The 15,335-nt window shown below is 35.5% G+C and overlaps 1 protein-coding gene across 15 annotated transcripts in view; it reads right to left on the reverse strand.

The window, feature by feature from the left end:
* Window positions 1-15,335, reverse strand: part of Lcorl (ligand dependent nuclear receptor corepressor like) — a 141,282-nt gene that overhangs the window by 47,627 nt on the left and 78,320 nt on the right. For 13 of the 15 annotated variants that reach the window (XM_031342189.1, XM_031342191.1, XM_031342179.1 and 10 more), the window contains one exon: window positions 3,879-4,130. In XM_031342189.1, coding sequence (XP_031198049.1) covers window positions 3,879-4,130 — 252 coding nt within the window. Of the gene's footprint in view, window positions 1-3,878; window positions 4,131-12,492; window positions 12,688-15,335 lie in introns of those variants that run through there. The other 2 variants (XM_031342184.1, XR_004110539.1) reach the window with 2 other exon arrangements.

Here is a 15,335-nt window from a genome sequence, read left to right on the forward strand (position 1 = left end):
GGGAGGGAGGAAGGAAGGAAGGGAGGAAGGGAGGGAGAGAAGGAAAGAGGGAAGGAGGGAAGGAGGGAAGGAGGGAGGAAGGGAGGGAAGAAGAAGGGAAAGAAGGAAGAAAAGGTGTTCAAAGGGGTGATTGATCCAGACTACAGGGGGGAAATTGGACTGCTTCTCCATGATGGAGATAGAGAAGATTACTCTGGAATGTATGCGACCCTTTAGGGTGTCTCATGATGTTACCATGTCCTATGATTAAAGTCAGTGGAAAACAATATAGGCAGGAGGGCAAAGGGCCCCTCAAGAATGAAGGTATGGGTTACCTCTCCAGTAAAAGAAGGAAGAGCTGCTAAGGTGTTTGCTGAGAGTAGAGAAAATACAGAATGTATAGTAGAGGAAGATAATACCAGCTAAGGCCACATGACATGTTACACAAATAGCTAATATGATTTTTTTCCATTTTACTTTGTTAAGAACATGTTTATATACAAATAAACATATATTAAGCCAATATCTGTTTTCTTTCCTTTATTTATCATGGAATGTACCACTGATTGAGGTATAAGTGGTTTTTGTAAAACTGTATTCTTATATTTAAGTTGTGCAAAGCTAAAAGACTAAGTACTCTTCAAAGGGTATTGCCACCTACTCTAAAATCTATAATACACTGTGGTAGTACATGGGATAGTTATATCATGTTTGGCAGAATTATATACTGGTTAGTGTTTGCATTTGGAAACTAAGTGCAATGCAAAGAGAAGCGACTGTGTGTCAAACTGACAATGGTAGACTTGTGAAAGCTAATCTTGGGTGTTAAATTGATATAAACTAGTGTTATCTCAGAAAGAGGACATCTTAACTGAGAAATTTCCTCCATTGGATTGGCCTGTGGGAATGTCTGTGGGGAATTTTCTTGATTAATGATTGATGTGGGGGGCTTAGACTACTATGGGCAGTACCACTCTGGGTAGTTGGTACTGGGTTGTGTAAGAAGGAAACTGAGCATGCCACAGAAAACAAGCAAACATGGTTCCTGCCTCTGCTCTTGCTTGACTTCCTGTCCTGATTTCCCTTAATCAACGATCAGGATGTTTAAGTCTACCCTTTCTGCCCTAAGTTGGTTTTGGTCATCATGTTTCCCAGAGCAACAGAAAGTGACAAGGACAGTGCTGTAATTTAACATATTAGAGTTTAGACAACAACATTATTGTTTTATTAATATTAGTTTTCTAATTATAGGACAAAATGATTGGTGGTTAATTAGCCTGCAAAGTTCACAAGGCTACAAGTGATAAAAACTGCATTCTCCTAAGAAGTCATATTCTATAAATTTCATTAGTCAAAATTCTACTCTGTCCAGTGTTGAACAGCAAATGTGCTTTTCATATTGACGACCCCTTAACATTTTTATGAGCAACATAAGGTAGAGACCTATTGTCAACCTCCTTCCGGGTGTGTAGCAGTTGTCATGGAACATTTACAGAATAGAACATCTTCCCCAGTGATTTCTATTGACACCTGCATTTACTAGATTTCAGGAAGGCCCAGGAAATCTCTGAGCTTTTACTGATTTATGTTCTGACCAATAGGACCCAGCTTTAATTACTGCACTGTAAGTATTGTACGGGTCTTAAAGCAAGCTTCTCATTACCTTGATTTTATAATTCTTGTCTCTTTAAGATTTGCTTGCCAGTTTTTGTTGTTTTGTTTTGTTTTTGTTTTTTCGAGACAGGGTTTCTCTGTGTAGCCCTGGCTGTCCTAGAACTCACTCTGTAGACCAGAGTGGCCTCGAACTCAGAAATCCACCTGCCTCTGCCTCCCAAGTGCTGGGATTAAAGGCGTGCGCCACCACTGACCAGCTTGCTTGTCAATTTTAAGATCAGGAAATCATTTCATTTTAGTAAAACCAACAAACTAGTAAAATTCTGACTGGACATTAAATATGCAAAAGTATTCCTAGTCAGCTGAGATAGATGTAAGAACTTGCTTTGAAACTTCCAGTATGCCTGTTAAAAAGTTATATATGATGGAAGGTCTTACATAGTCTATTGGTTTCATTTTTTGGTATATAGTTATTATGATTTTACTTTTCTTTTCAAGATAGGGCTCTTGTAGTCCAGGCTGCCCTTGATTTTCAATATTCCTGCCTTTCCCTTCTAAGTGTTAGATTATGGACTTGTACAATATCTTACTGTATTCAATTTGATGAAATTTATTTAAGATTTTGAACTTATACCTATAAGTTTCAATTTTCCTTTCTTTTGCCATCTTTTCCTATTTGCAACCATAACTCTGTCAGACACCAAGGATCAAGTTCTATCCTATAGACTGCTACATTGCTTCTGTAAAAGGAGAGTAGATATATAGTATAGATAGCAAATAAAAATGTAAAAACCCCATGTTTTACAATGTCCAAAAGTCAAAAATAAGATATATATTTTCTTAAGTCTTATATTGGAGTTTTATTTACCTTTCTTATAGCCTAATAATATTTTCATAAACATAACTAATACAGTCTAAAATCAGGTTTCAAATGAGGTGGATTATTTCCATCTTTCAATATTGATGAGTCTCTAGAGACTATTTCTTATAGACAGACTGCTGTGCTCATCCCTTAGAGTCCAAACACAAATGTATTCTAGGACCACTGCACTAACACTTTAAAAAAACATTCTTCTTCCCAGTTTCTGAGTCATGTTTTGTGAATATCACTGGATTATTACCTACATCTTATTTCCAATCAAGCATGGGATTAATCAAGAATGATATCCCCTTTGGTTTTTTTCTCAAGAAGTGATAGGATTCCTAAACCATTCAAATAAAAACTACCTGTTCTCTCATCTCCAGACAAGCCATTTATTTGGCATCTTCCCACATTCTTACAAGGCCTTTTCTTTGGTCTTCTGTGAAGACAAAGATATCTTACAAACAGACTCAACATGATTAGGTATCTCTGTATGTTTTAAATGACAGGAGTGTAGTGTACTTATCACATGTTCAATTTAACCCTTTCCAGCTATATCATAAAAAAAAGAATAAAACAAAACTGGGAGGTGGGAGAGCAGTGGAGAGATGGACTAGCAGTTTAAGAGCAATTGATGCTCTAAAAATGACTTGGGTTTAAGTCTCAGCACTCACATGGTAGCTCACCACCACCTGTAACTCCAGTCCCAGAGGGTCCTACACCCTCTTTTGATTTCTTAAGTCACATGGCTTACACGTGTAACACTGACATGTAGGAAAAACATTCATACACATAAAACAAATTAACATAAAAAATAAAGAAAAAAATCCCAGTGATAAATCATCTATTTCTTTCTCATCTCAGCTCAGAAACTGAAGAGCAAATACCAATGTTTTCAGCTATCTAATAGAAAAACAATTCTTTCTCATATTATCTCTTTATTATGTATATACTTTATTTTTTAAGTTGCTCAATGAGATTCTTACTGTGTACTCCATTTTGAAAAAAGCAAGAGAGACATTCAAATTTTCTTTTATAAACTATTAAAAATGTACTACAGGAGGCTGGAGAGATTGCTTACTAGTTGAGAGCATGCACTGTTTTTTCCAGAGCTCCTGGGGGTTGTATCCCAGCACCCAGCAGGCTCACAACTTCCTGTAACACCAGCTTCAGGTTTCGACTCCCCTATTCTGGCCTTCCCGAGCACCTGCACACATGTGCACTGCCATCATACATATGTAAGTAAAAATAAAAGATAAATCATTAAAAACTGTGTCACAAAGTTGTGTATTTTTATCTCTCTCTACGCCATATAAATAAAACAAGGAAAGAAAGGTAACTTTCCTTAAGAACATAAAACATATCCATGTTTAAATATTTTAGGACAAAAATGTATGTATTATATGTTAAACAAACAACTTACCTTGCTGAGCAGTTTGCTCTTGCATTCGAGTCACAGTGAGGTCTAAGGGGCCTTCTTGTTCATCCTGAAGGCAGTTGTCTGCTTGGTTCATCTGGATACTTTTACATACGAGACTTGCTCCAATTGAACCATTTCTATTTTCTTGAATTTTACCGCTTTTTGAGATGTACTCAATTGCAAACTGACGTATCATCTTTTTCATTAATTCCTGAGCAACTAAGGGAATGTTAGGATCACAGTTCTGAGGAAGATCTGGGGAAGAAATAAATGTGTCATTAAAAGACAAATATGAACAACCTGGGGGTTTTACAAGAAATGACATTATTAGTATCTAGTGGCAGTCCTCAGTGGCCAGTAGTCTCTTTGACTCAGAAACAACAGCTATTCATCCAAAATATAACTTTTTTAAAAAATGCATTTTTTATTTCTATCTCAAACAAAAGTAAAGATCAAAAAATTAGGCACAGGAGCAGGACTTAACCTCTACAATTAAATGTTCATTCAAACATTCTATTAGATTTTAAAACTACATTTAGTATTTGACTACAAACCCTGTAGGTGAGCCAAAGGTATACAATATACATCAATGACTAAGAAGACGTATAAAATTTAGAACTCTCTACCAATGATTATTTTTTACATTCATTCTATCAAGTATGTTTTGTGTAATACATACTATTGTCATCAGAGTCTTATTTCCTTTTACACAGAAAAAAAAATGGACACTGTAGAGAGCAACGGGCAAGTACAGTGACCTAGATAGTAGCTGTCAAGATTCAAGATTTGCTAATATCCTGACACATTGCTTCCTTAAATTTGTAGAGCCACTGAAAAAAATGAGCTGTCTAGAATTATGGTATTTATTTATTAAAGAAAAACTGCAGCAAGTGTCATCCAACAGTGTCCAATAAAAGGGCAGTATTATTTACTATGGAAGATCTTGATCATACAAAGCATGTTGATCAGCTACAACCATAGTAAAGCTCTCACACAGGCCTGCGCCTATATTTCCTTCCTTCCTTCCTTCCTTCCTTCCTTCCTTCCTTCCTTCCTTCCTTCCTTCCTTCCTTCCTTCCTCTCTCTCTCTCTCTCTCTCTCTCTCTCTCTCTCTCTCTCTCTCTCTCTCTTTCTCCCTCCCTCCCTCCCTCCCTTCCTCCCTCTCTCCCTCCCTCTCCTCTCTTTCTGTCTGGCAGAAACCTGTAAAATGGGGAGGGGGATCAATTAAACAACTTTACTGTATCAAGTATAGGTTAATCACAAGGTCGTGTATAAGTCAGCTGAGTACCAGCAAGATACTTTCTTTGGCCTAGTGTTTTCTTTTTACACACAGCTCTGGTCTCTCTGGCCTTCAGAGGTAGAAAGAATGTAAAGCTATGAAGGATCGATAATCACACTTGGGAAGGCTTCCCCCTTCTTTGAAACAGACCTACTTCTAGAGACACTTGCACAAACCTTACTATAGGAACAAGCCTGTTCTGGCCCAGAGCTGTATAAGAATAGGGGGGCAATGCTCCCTAGTTTCACGGTTCAGTATTAGTTAGAATACTTGTTAAAAAGACAAAGGAAAGTCATCCCAGCATGATAAGTCATTTATCATGATAGGTTCATGACTCTATAACACAAGAGGATTTGAAAATATAAAATCCACAGGGAGGAAAGGAAAAGCCCTACTTTAGTCATGTACATTATCACTTTTTTTAACAAAATTCGACTTAAGCAAAGATATTATCTAACCATGAAATATCCTCTCAGATCTGGTGGAGATATTGCATAACACATTTATTTCAAAGGAAATACTATTCAATTATGAAAAACATTAGAGAGAAGTCATCATGGGATATAAGATCAGACTTTAGTCTTTGCTTTCACTGTCTGTTTGTTTACAAACTATCTGTTATGAACCAGAAGACCTAGCTATAGTGGGAATCTTTGTGAATTTAAGCTAGCCACATACCATCTATGTTTTGTCTCCATATCTATTATGGGAGCAGTGATAGACAGTGGGAAGTCTTAATAGGGCTTTATCATAAAATGGTATAGAAATTATACAATTGTAGCTAAAATATTAAACTATTTTGGAAATATAAACAGCTCAGTTAAGTGTGATCTGTTATCAGAAGTGGCAGTTTGTAAGAATAAGAGAAGCAAATAGAAACATATTGAATGGTCATTTCATAAATCAGAGTCAAAATGGCAAGTATGTTTCATAACTAAATATCCAGTAAGATTTTATGTAGTTAAAAAATATGATACTATTATCATTATGCTTACTAATAAGCAAAATAAAGTTTCTTTATTGGACACAGAAGTTACAAACAGATTTCTTAATTATTACCTTCATGAATGGATGGTGTCAGTAAAAATTCCTCTTTTAAACACTGAATCTCGCTCACATTATCTGTTTACATATGATGGTAGTTTTAAACTTAAGTATGCTTGATAACTGCTGTGCAGCTTATTGATCAGTATCATCTGCCAATTCACAATAAATTTTACCATAATAAGAACAAAAACAATTCAATGTACAACTAGAATTACATCTGAATTTAAAGAGAAGTTTAAATTCTGTTTTATTCACTAAGTCATGTTTTGTCTCTTTTATGTCTTTATGGTATACTATGGAATATGTACATGTCAGCTGTTGACTACCTAATATGCTTCTCAAGTTGCTTGTGTAAATCCGTTGTAACTCAAAACAACAACAACAACAACAACGCAAACAAAAACAAAAAACCAAAAGGAAAACCACATTAGATCTCTGTAAGGGCATTTAAGCTCCATTTACAGGCGTCATCTGAGATGATGTGTCCAGTCATATATAAATACCATATTGCTTTATATAAGGCTTAAACATCTGAGATGATGTGTCCAGTCATATATAAATACCATACTGTTTTATATAAGGCTTAAACATCTGAGATGATGTGTCCAGTCATATATAAATACCATACTGTTTTATATAAGTCTTAAATAGCTGTGGCAGAGGTGGTCTACAAAGTAGTCCTCCATATAAACTAAGGAAAACATGCCATTTGGCTAGAGAAAGAAGAATGCTGCTACCTACAAGAGGGGTGACTGCCCCTACCCAAGATAGACTTACTTCACAAACTGTTCATATTGGTACAGTTCATGGACAGTCTTACTCTGCTACCTGCCTTGCCCTGACCTCACTCTGTCTTCTCTAGCCTCTTGCATTTTATTCCTCTCCTCAGAAGAGCGAGTAGTCCCATGGGAGTCCCCCAAGAATGAACAAAGCATCCTCAAAAGTCAACACTGTACTTTCTGGAAGTATATATTCCAAATTAAAAAAAAAAATCTCAGAAGGCTGAAATCTCAGCTGACTTTCAAATTTTTAAGAACTGTGAGCCAGGGTGGTGGTGGCGCACGCCTTTAATCCCAGCACTTGGGAGGCAGAGGCAGGTGGATTTCTGAGTTCAAGGCCAGCCTGGTCTACAGAGTGAGCTCCAGGACAGCCAGGGCTACACAGAGAAACCCTGTCTCAAAAACAAAACAAAACAAAACAAAAACAAACAAGAACTGTGAGCCAATCCATCCAGCTGAGATAGATTGATTCACGGGATCAGATCTATGATCCAGAGAAAATGTGAACTAATATCTCTGTATTATTTTAAACAGCTAAATTTTAGAAGCAATTTGGTCTAAAATTAATACTATAGATTTTTTTGTTATATACTAGTGGGATGCTATTATAATAAAAGATTAAAGTGGTGATTTTAGAACCAGGCTGTAAGCTATGAAGGTAATACCAATCAAAGGCTAAAATAACCTCAAGTTCCAACTTACAGAAGACTTACACATTTAAAGTATGTGGGAAAATTAGGAAATAAATATATAATTATTATATAATACCAAACCTATTTTGTCTATAGTAACTTCCAAAGTAAAGATGTTCCTAATGTTGGAAGATCTACTGGGGTAATTTCTAAGCAAAATGTAGAAGTCCTTTTGTTTATTCTTGCTAATTAAATTAAAATAAAAAAGGAGATAAAGAAATGTTTAAAATAAAAGTTATCAAGCCATGGTTATTTACAAATTCTCACATATGCAGAAAGAACAAGTGATCAAATTAAGGAGTGCTTATTTAGGCAGGAGATGCAGCTAACAGTGCTTGGACGTTTAAAGCTCTAAACACATATAAAAAGAAAAAAATCCAAATTAATAGCTTCATGTCCCACATTAAAAGTAAATAAACTAAAAAACCAAATCAAATTAAACTAAAAAAACCAAATCAAGTTAAGCAGAATGTAAATAAACAGCCAGAGGAGAAAACACTGAAATACAGAATGGAAAAATAGAGATCAAAGAAACTAAAAGATACAAACAAAAAACAAACAAGAACAACAACAGTAAAATGTTAACTAGATAGATAACAAAAAAATAAAAATAAAACCAGATAAATTCAAAATCGCTAAAACTGGGATGACAAGTAACACCACCAATTTGAAAAGAAAATACAGAAATATAAGGAAATACTATAAAAATGATACTTCAATTAGATAACCTAGGCAAAATAATCTAATTCCTAGAAGAACACAAGCTGGCTAACTGACTCAAGAAACAACAGAAAGTCTTGACTGAGTTAAAACAAGTAAAGATGAAATCAAAAGACAAACACACTCAACATAGCAAAGAGTTCAGGAACAGATGGTTTCAATGGCTACTTTGGCATCAGACATTTAAACAAGAACTAATTCCAACTGTTTGAAACTCTGTAAGTCAAAAGTAGCTGTACTTTAACTCATCCTGTAAGGCTATATCAATCTGATATCAAGACAGGACAAAAACACGCATATAATGCTACCAAAAGAAAATTATCCATTTTACGCATGCGCATGCATGCACGAATCCATACCCACACACCCCACCCCAACCCCATGCAAACATGGGAGATATTATCAAGAAAATGGCACCAAATAGAATTCACCAATACATAAAAAGGACTCTGAACAACAAAGTAGAGGGGCTTATTATCCCATAAATTGGACTTTGGGTCAAGAAATGAGAATCACTTAAGTTACTGTAAGCACAATCTCCAAAAATGCAGAAAAAAAACACATAACAAGCCTTGATATTAAAATCTCAAGAAGTATTAATTAAGAACAGAAGACAACTTCTTCAATCCATACAACATAGGTAACATCATGCTTGCTTTTTAATCTGAGGAAGGAATAGTTTCAGTTCCTTGTGAGACAGTCTCACTATGTAGCTCTGGCGGATGTGAATTTGCAATCTTCCTGCAAGTTTTCTGTTTTTCCAAGCTCCTGGGTATAAAAATTAAAGGAATGGGCTATAGAGTACAGTATCTTTTTAATAATGATCTATTGGACTTAATTAAAATATCACTCTATGACAAGCTTATTCATTCATAATATTTTGGATGTTAATTTTAGCTGCTATTATTTTTGACTCACACATTCAGAACTGTCATGGTAAATTCATTATTTTTAGGGTTAATATGATATTATATATGAATGGTTAATCTCAGTACTTATTTACATTTTAAAGATTTATTTATCTATGATTGTGCATATGTGTGCCTGTGTGTGTGTCTGTGTATGTGTGTGTGTGTGTGTGTGTGTGTGTGTGTGTGTGTGTGTAGTTTAGTGTACTGGAATGCAGGTACCCATGGAAGCAAGAAGAGGGTGACATATTCCCTACGGCTGGATTTACAAGTGGTTATGATACAACTTATATGAACAATGGGAACCAAATTCATGTCTTCCAGCAAACATGTTCACCACTGAGCATTCTCTCTACACCCCCAGCAGTCTTAATTTTGGTCTAGCTTTTTATATATGCAGAAACCTATGTGAAGAACATGTAACTAATGAATTTTATGATACTTGATAATCAATTTTAACAGATTAGATAATTGGTATTTCCATTTACACTTTCCTCAATAAGTGTCAGCTGTCTTCCAAAATATTCTCTCTTCCTACTATTTTTCTTCTATTGGCTTAGATAGATATAACATTTATTCTTTTACAAGCTTATCTTTCTTACAAATGTTTACACTTAACATATTTGTCCTATTTCAATTCATGAACAATTCCTTAATTCAAGCCATGTCCCTCTCGTTTACATGGTGGTGTCTGGCATCAGTCCCCTCCCTAATTCTTTCCCAGGTAACTATCATTAAACTCACAGTAACTATTTTGTTCTTTCATTTCTTAGTACCTTTAACACTTCCAACTTATAGTTGAATTATTCATGGCTTCTTCAGATTTCAGAAACTTTTGCTATATGAAACATACTCTTTAAAAGTTATGTTTTAAATTCCACTGTAGTGATTTTTATTTTTAATATTTTGCTTGGTTACTTGTATCTCTGGCTGGCCCGAACCTCACTTTGTGCCACCAACCCTAGCTATATTTATATAAACTTTTTATGTGTATGCTCATCACAAGCATGCATGGTGTCCAGGGTGATCAGAAGAAGGCATCATATCCCCTGGAGTTATGGATGGAACCCAGGTCCTCTGAGAGAGCTCTTAACTGCTGAGCCATCTCTAAAGTCCCAGCTTTTAAAGTACTAGCTTTTAACATGTTTTTTGTTCTTAACTTTTTATTGTTTTAAAGAAAACCTCATTCTTGTTTTTATTTTTATTTCTTTTATATACACAAGTATTTTGCCTGCATGGATGTGCAATACACCATGTGCATGCCTGATGCTCACAGAGGTCAGAGAGCATGTCAGATAACCCAGAACAGGAGTTATAGATCGTATTGTGCCATTATGTGGGAGCTGGAAATCTCACCCAGTTCCTCTGCAAGAACAAGTGCTGAGCCATCATCACTCCAGGCCCAAACCTTCTCATTTTTCTATTTCAGTCTTTGATGGTTTGGTCTTGCTATTTTTATTTTCTTCCAATTCTTTTGTAATGAATGTGTGCTATGATCTATTTATTTAGTGAATCTCACTTTTGTATGTTATGATCTATTTATTTGGAGCAAAGTAAACATTCCAGAGGTCTTTGTATTGGGAATGTTCTGAGATTAATTTTACATTTTTTTTTTGTCTGTTTTGTTTATCAGGTCCCTGGAGTTGACTGAACCATAATTATAAAATAAACTTTAGATTTCTGTGTAAATTTGGAATCTTAGCTGTTAAGACACTTCCTGAACAAGTCTAATGTCTAATGACCTGAGTTCAGATGCCTAGAAACCCAGGGCACAGTAATAAGCATCTGTAATCAGTAGGGTCTGTAGGGAGATGGGACACAAGAGACTCTCCAAAAGCTTGTGGGCAAGCTAACCTAGTTTTGCAATAAGGAAGAAAACTTAATCAAACAAGATGAAAAGATAAGAACACCCAGAGGGCTCATTTGTCTTTCTTGATAAATTCCCAGGGAAAATTTCCTCCTCTGTATACAGAACTCTTTGTTGTCTACTTTGCTGTTTTATTTTGATTTTGCCCCAGCGTTTTGTTTTGGTGAGATTCTTACAGTCCTAATCTTCTTTATCCCTAGAACAAAAGACTTTTTTGATTATAAATTCCCATTATATTAAAGCATATTTTAAATTCATCATACGAAATTCTTAAGCATTTTTTCAAACTGATGATTCATTTAAAATAAAGTTTTCCATATTCACTATATTGTAAATGCCCAATTCACTCAGATGTGATAAACCCAGTAAAACTCGTGAGCCATTCATCTTAACCCCAAAAGAAGCATCTTTGTAATCCCCTTCTTTATGTCTCTATGCTCTAGTTTCATATAAGGTCTAGAGAGGATATGGAAGCAATAAAAGCAAAAACTGAATTAAGAGGAAAACTCAAATGACTTTAGAACTTTTTTTTGCTTTAAAGTCATCAAAAGGTTATATTGCTTAAGACTAGAATAAAGAATATAGTTTCTCATTAGATGGAGCTTGGGGAGTTCTGTAAAAGAGTTAGGAGAAGGACTGAGAGGCCACAGAGAGGATAGGAATTCCACAGGAAGACCAACAGATTCAACTAGTCTGGACCCTTGGGGGCTCCCAGAGACTGGGCTGGACCTATCCCCCCCACACACAAATTATGTACACATATGCAGCTTCATCTTCATAGGGGTCCTCTAACAACTGGAACAGAGGCTATCCCTGACTCTGTGTCCCTGCCTCTGTTCCCCTAGCTGGGCTCCTTTGTCTGGCCTCAGGGGGAGAGGAATTGTCTAGTGCTACAGTGACTTGATGTGCCAGGATGGGTTGACACGGGATACCTCCCCCTTCTCAGAGGAGAAAATGGGGGGGATAGAAGAGGAGCTGTGTGAAGGGGGACGAGGAAGAGGGGGGCTATAATCACAATGAAAATGGAATAAATAAAAAATATATAGTTTGTATTTTATACCTTTAAAAAACCCAGGTTCATTTGGCTCTTTGGAAAAAAAATCAGTTTGATAGCCCTTATGATATCAAGTAGAAAAAATATACAAGCTTACTAGAATCAAAAATAAAATGAGTCATTAGTATAGATGCCAATTAATTTAAAGGAGAAGTAAAAATTATGAGTAAGTCCATGCTCAAAATTTACTAATATTTGGGAATGGACTGATTTCTTGGAAAGCAATCTGCCAAAATGTATGACAAGAAAAACAGGCCATGGTGGCGCTCACCTATAATCCCATCACTAGGAGGCAGATGCAAGCCGATCTCTGATTTCAGGTCCAGCCTGGTCTACAGAGTGAATTCCAGGACAGCCAAGGCTACATATTTCTTCTGTGGCTTCTACTTCAGCTCCTGCCTTCAGGATTCTGCCCTGCTTACTTCCTGCTCCAACTTTTCTCAGTGTTAGACTGCCACTTGGAAGTCTAAAATGAAATAAACACTTTCATCCCCATGTTACTTTTGGCTATAGTGTTCATCAATTATTGATTTATCAATTATACACAATATAATATGTTTATACTAAAAATTTTAAACATGTGGGAAAAATATATGAATATGAGAACACTGACCTTTCTGCTCCATTTACAAACTTAAATTCACTTTAAAAAAAAAAACAGATTATACTAGGTATGGTGGTATATGCTACCTATAATACTAATACTCAGGAGGCTGAGGCAAGAGAATTTAAAGTTGATGGGCAGCATGAATAAAATAGTGAGACCCCCATCTGAAAATATAAAATAAGGCCTATTAGTAAAAAATTAATTTTAAAAAGATTAAATGAAAATTCTGTATTTTTTCCCATGGTCTTCGTTAAAAAGTCATTCAGCAGATGGCACCAAAGATCCTTTAGAACCGTGGTTCTCAATCTTCCTAATGCTGAAAGCATTTAGGAGTTTCTGATGTTGTGGTGACAATCCAACCATCAAGTTATTTTTGTTGCTATTATATAACTTTAATCTTGATACTGTTATGAACTGTGATGTAAATACCTGATATGCAGGATATATGTCCATTGTTACAAATTGAACATAATTAACACACAAAACAATATGTAATTATATATTGTGAAGTATTCCTAATTACAAATAAATAAAAATTTGTTTTGAAGCATGGTATACCATGGCTAACAGTCTTAATATAACTACAGTAAACTACATTGCTACATTTTGTGACAGTTATGTGTAAAAGGCAACTGTCAGTGCAAAGGTTGAGATGGCTTCTTTCTGACCAGATCAAAAATTCTCAGGATAGTCTTTGCAAGAGGACAATGAAGATTATTTTCCACAAGCTTACTTATATATTTTAGACTTGATACCCAACAAACTGGAGAACCCTGTTTCATAAAGATATTGTGTTGGAAATGGAAGAAGGTGGTGCAACAAAGTCTCAGAACAGGACAGGACTGGAGATATCTGCTCCAGAAGTTTGTAATTAGCACTGTGGAGAAACAGTTCTTGCTACATTGCTGTTAATAAGCTCAATGAACTCTTCTTGTACTGTCTCAGGAACATCTTCAACTTTGACTGTTAAAGGGCTTCCAACAAGGGCAAATGGGTGTCATGTAGACTTGGAAAACGCAGTAAAATTTTGTCTGCAAGCTTGTGCAAGTGAGGTTTATAGAAATTATCATTGTAATCCTTTTGTTTGGTTCAATGTCATGTTCTTCAAAGAAAGCAGGTAAGGCTAGGTAACATGAAAAATTTATTTTTATCCTTTTATTTTCCTAGCCAAACCTGAAGTTTCATTTGGAATAAAACTTTTTGGCCCTTTTCAGACAAACTGAGACATGTTGTATTCTGTGATAAATTTAAGTTATTCAAGATGGCAAAGATGTCAACAAAGTAAGCTATCTTTTGTTATTCACTTTTATCACTGAAAAGTGTGGTCTTGCTTTCTCATTAAAAACATTTTGAGTTCATCACAAAGCTCAAAAACATGTTTTAGAACTTTTCATCTTGAACCATCTCACTACAGTGTGAAATAGCAGAGCTTTGTTTGATGCATCCAACTCATCGCACTGTTTCATAAACAGCAGGGTTTAAAGTACTCACTTTGACAAAACTGACAAAACTTATGGTGTTTATTATTACGTCTTGTAACTCTTGTGGCAGTGTCTTCATTGGTAATATTTGCCAATACACCATACAATGAGTTCCGATGGCTTCTGGTGACTCGTTCAGTACTAAGCACTGAAACCCAGATCACCACCCTAGCACAGCTAGGGCAGAAACTTTCCCCACGAGATCTTGTGCTCTTTCAAAAATGAACCGTGTCAAATATATTACATGCACAAATGTTGTTTCATGGCATTTGCAAAAGAGAAATTCATTGTTAGAGTTGTCATCATTAATATACCTTGCATAAATCAGTGAACAATTTACAACGTCTGTAGGTTGATCAAACTGGATACTGAATATTGGAAGTGGAATATATTTAATTTCCTGAATTACCTGACCAAGTATATCAGCAGACATGCCATCTATTCTTTAGTAGACAGTGTTGCTAAATAAGGAAATTGCACTGAACTGAGTAACAAATTCATCTCCAATAATAACTTGACCAGTGTCTTTGGCCGCTGGCAATGGTAATCTTCCCCACTAGTGTGACAGTTAACAGCTCTAACAAGTCTGAGTGCCACTACATAGGAAGCTCCCATGGCTGCTACATTTTATTTGTGGTATCTGCCACCAGTATCAAGTCTGGTGTTCTTGAGTTCATCATCTTTGCTTCTAAAGTAAGTTGGTATCTTTGCCAGCAAAGCTCAGATGCTTGCTATCAAAATGGCTTTTTGGCTTGTTCAGCTTCACAACAAATACCACATTATGGATTCTCAACCCCTGCTGTTATTATTGAGGTCAAACTGTACTATCAAAAAATCTTTACTATATTTTCTTTTCTTAATGCTCTTCTCTATACAATCCACTGTCATAGGATATTCTTTCTAATGAGAATAATATATAACAATAGCTTTAATAATATAAAAGATCATACATGTTCATTAATGTTTCCTATGATTTACCTTTTTTTTTGTTTTTGTTTTTCTTTATATACCTGTAACTATCACAAG

The sequence above is a fragment of the Mastomys coucha genome, unplaced genomic scaffold, assembly GCF_008632895.1.
Source record: "Mastomys coucha isolate ucsf_1 unplaced genomic scaffold, UCSF_Mcou_1 pScaffold22, whole genome shotgun sequence".
Classification (NCBI taxonomy): domain Eukaryota; kingdom Metazoa; phylum Chordata; class Mammalia; order Rodentia; family Muridae; genus Mastomys; species Mastomys coucha.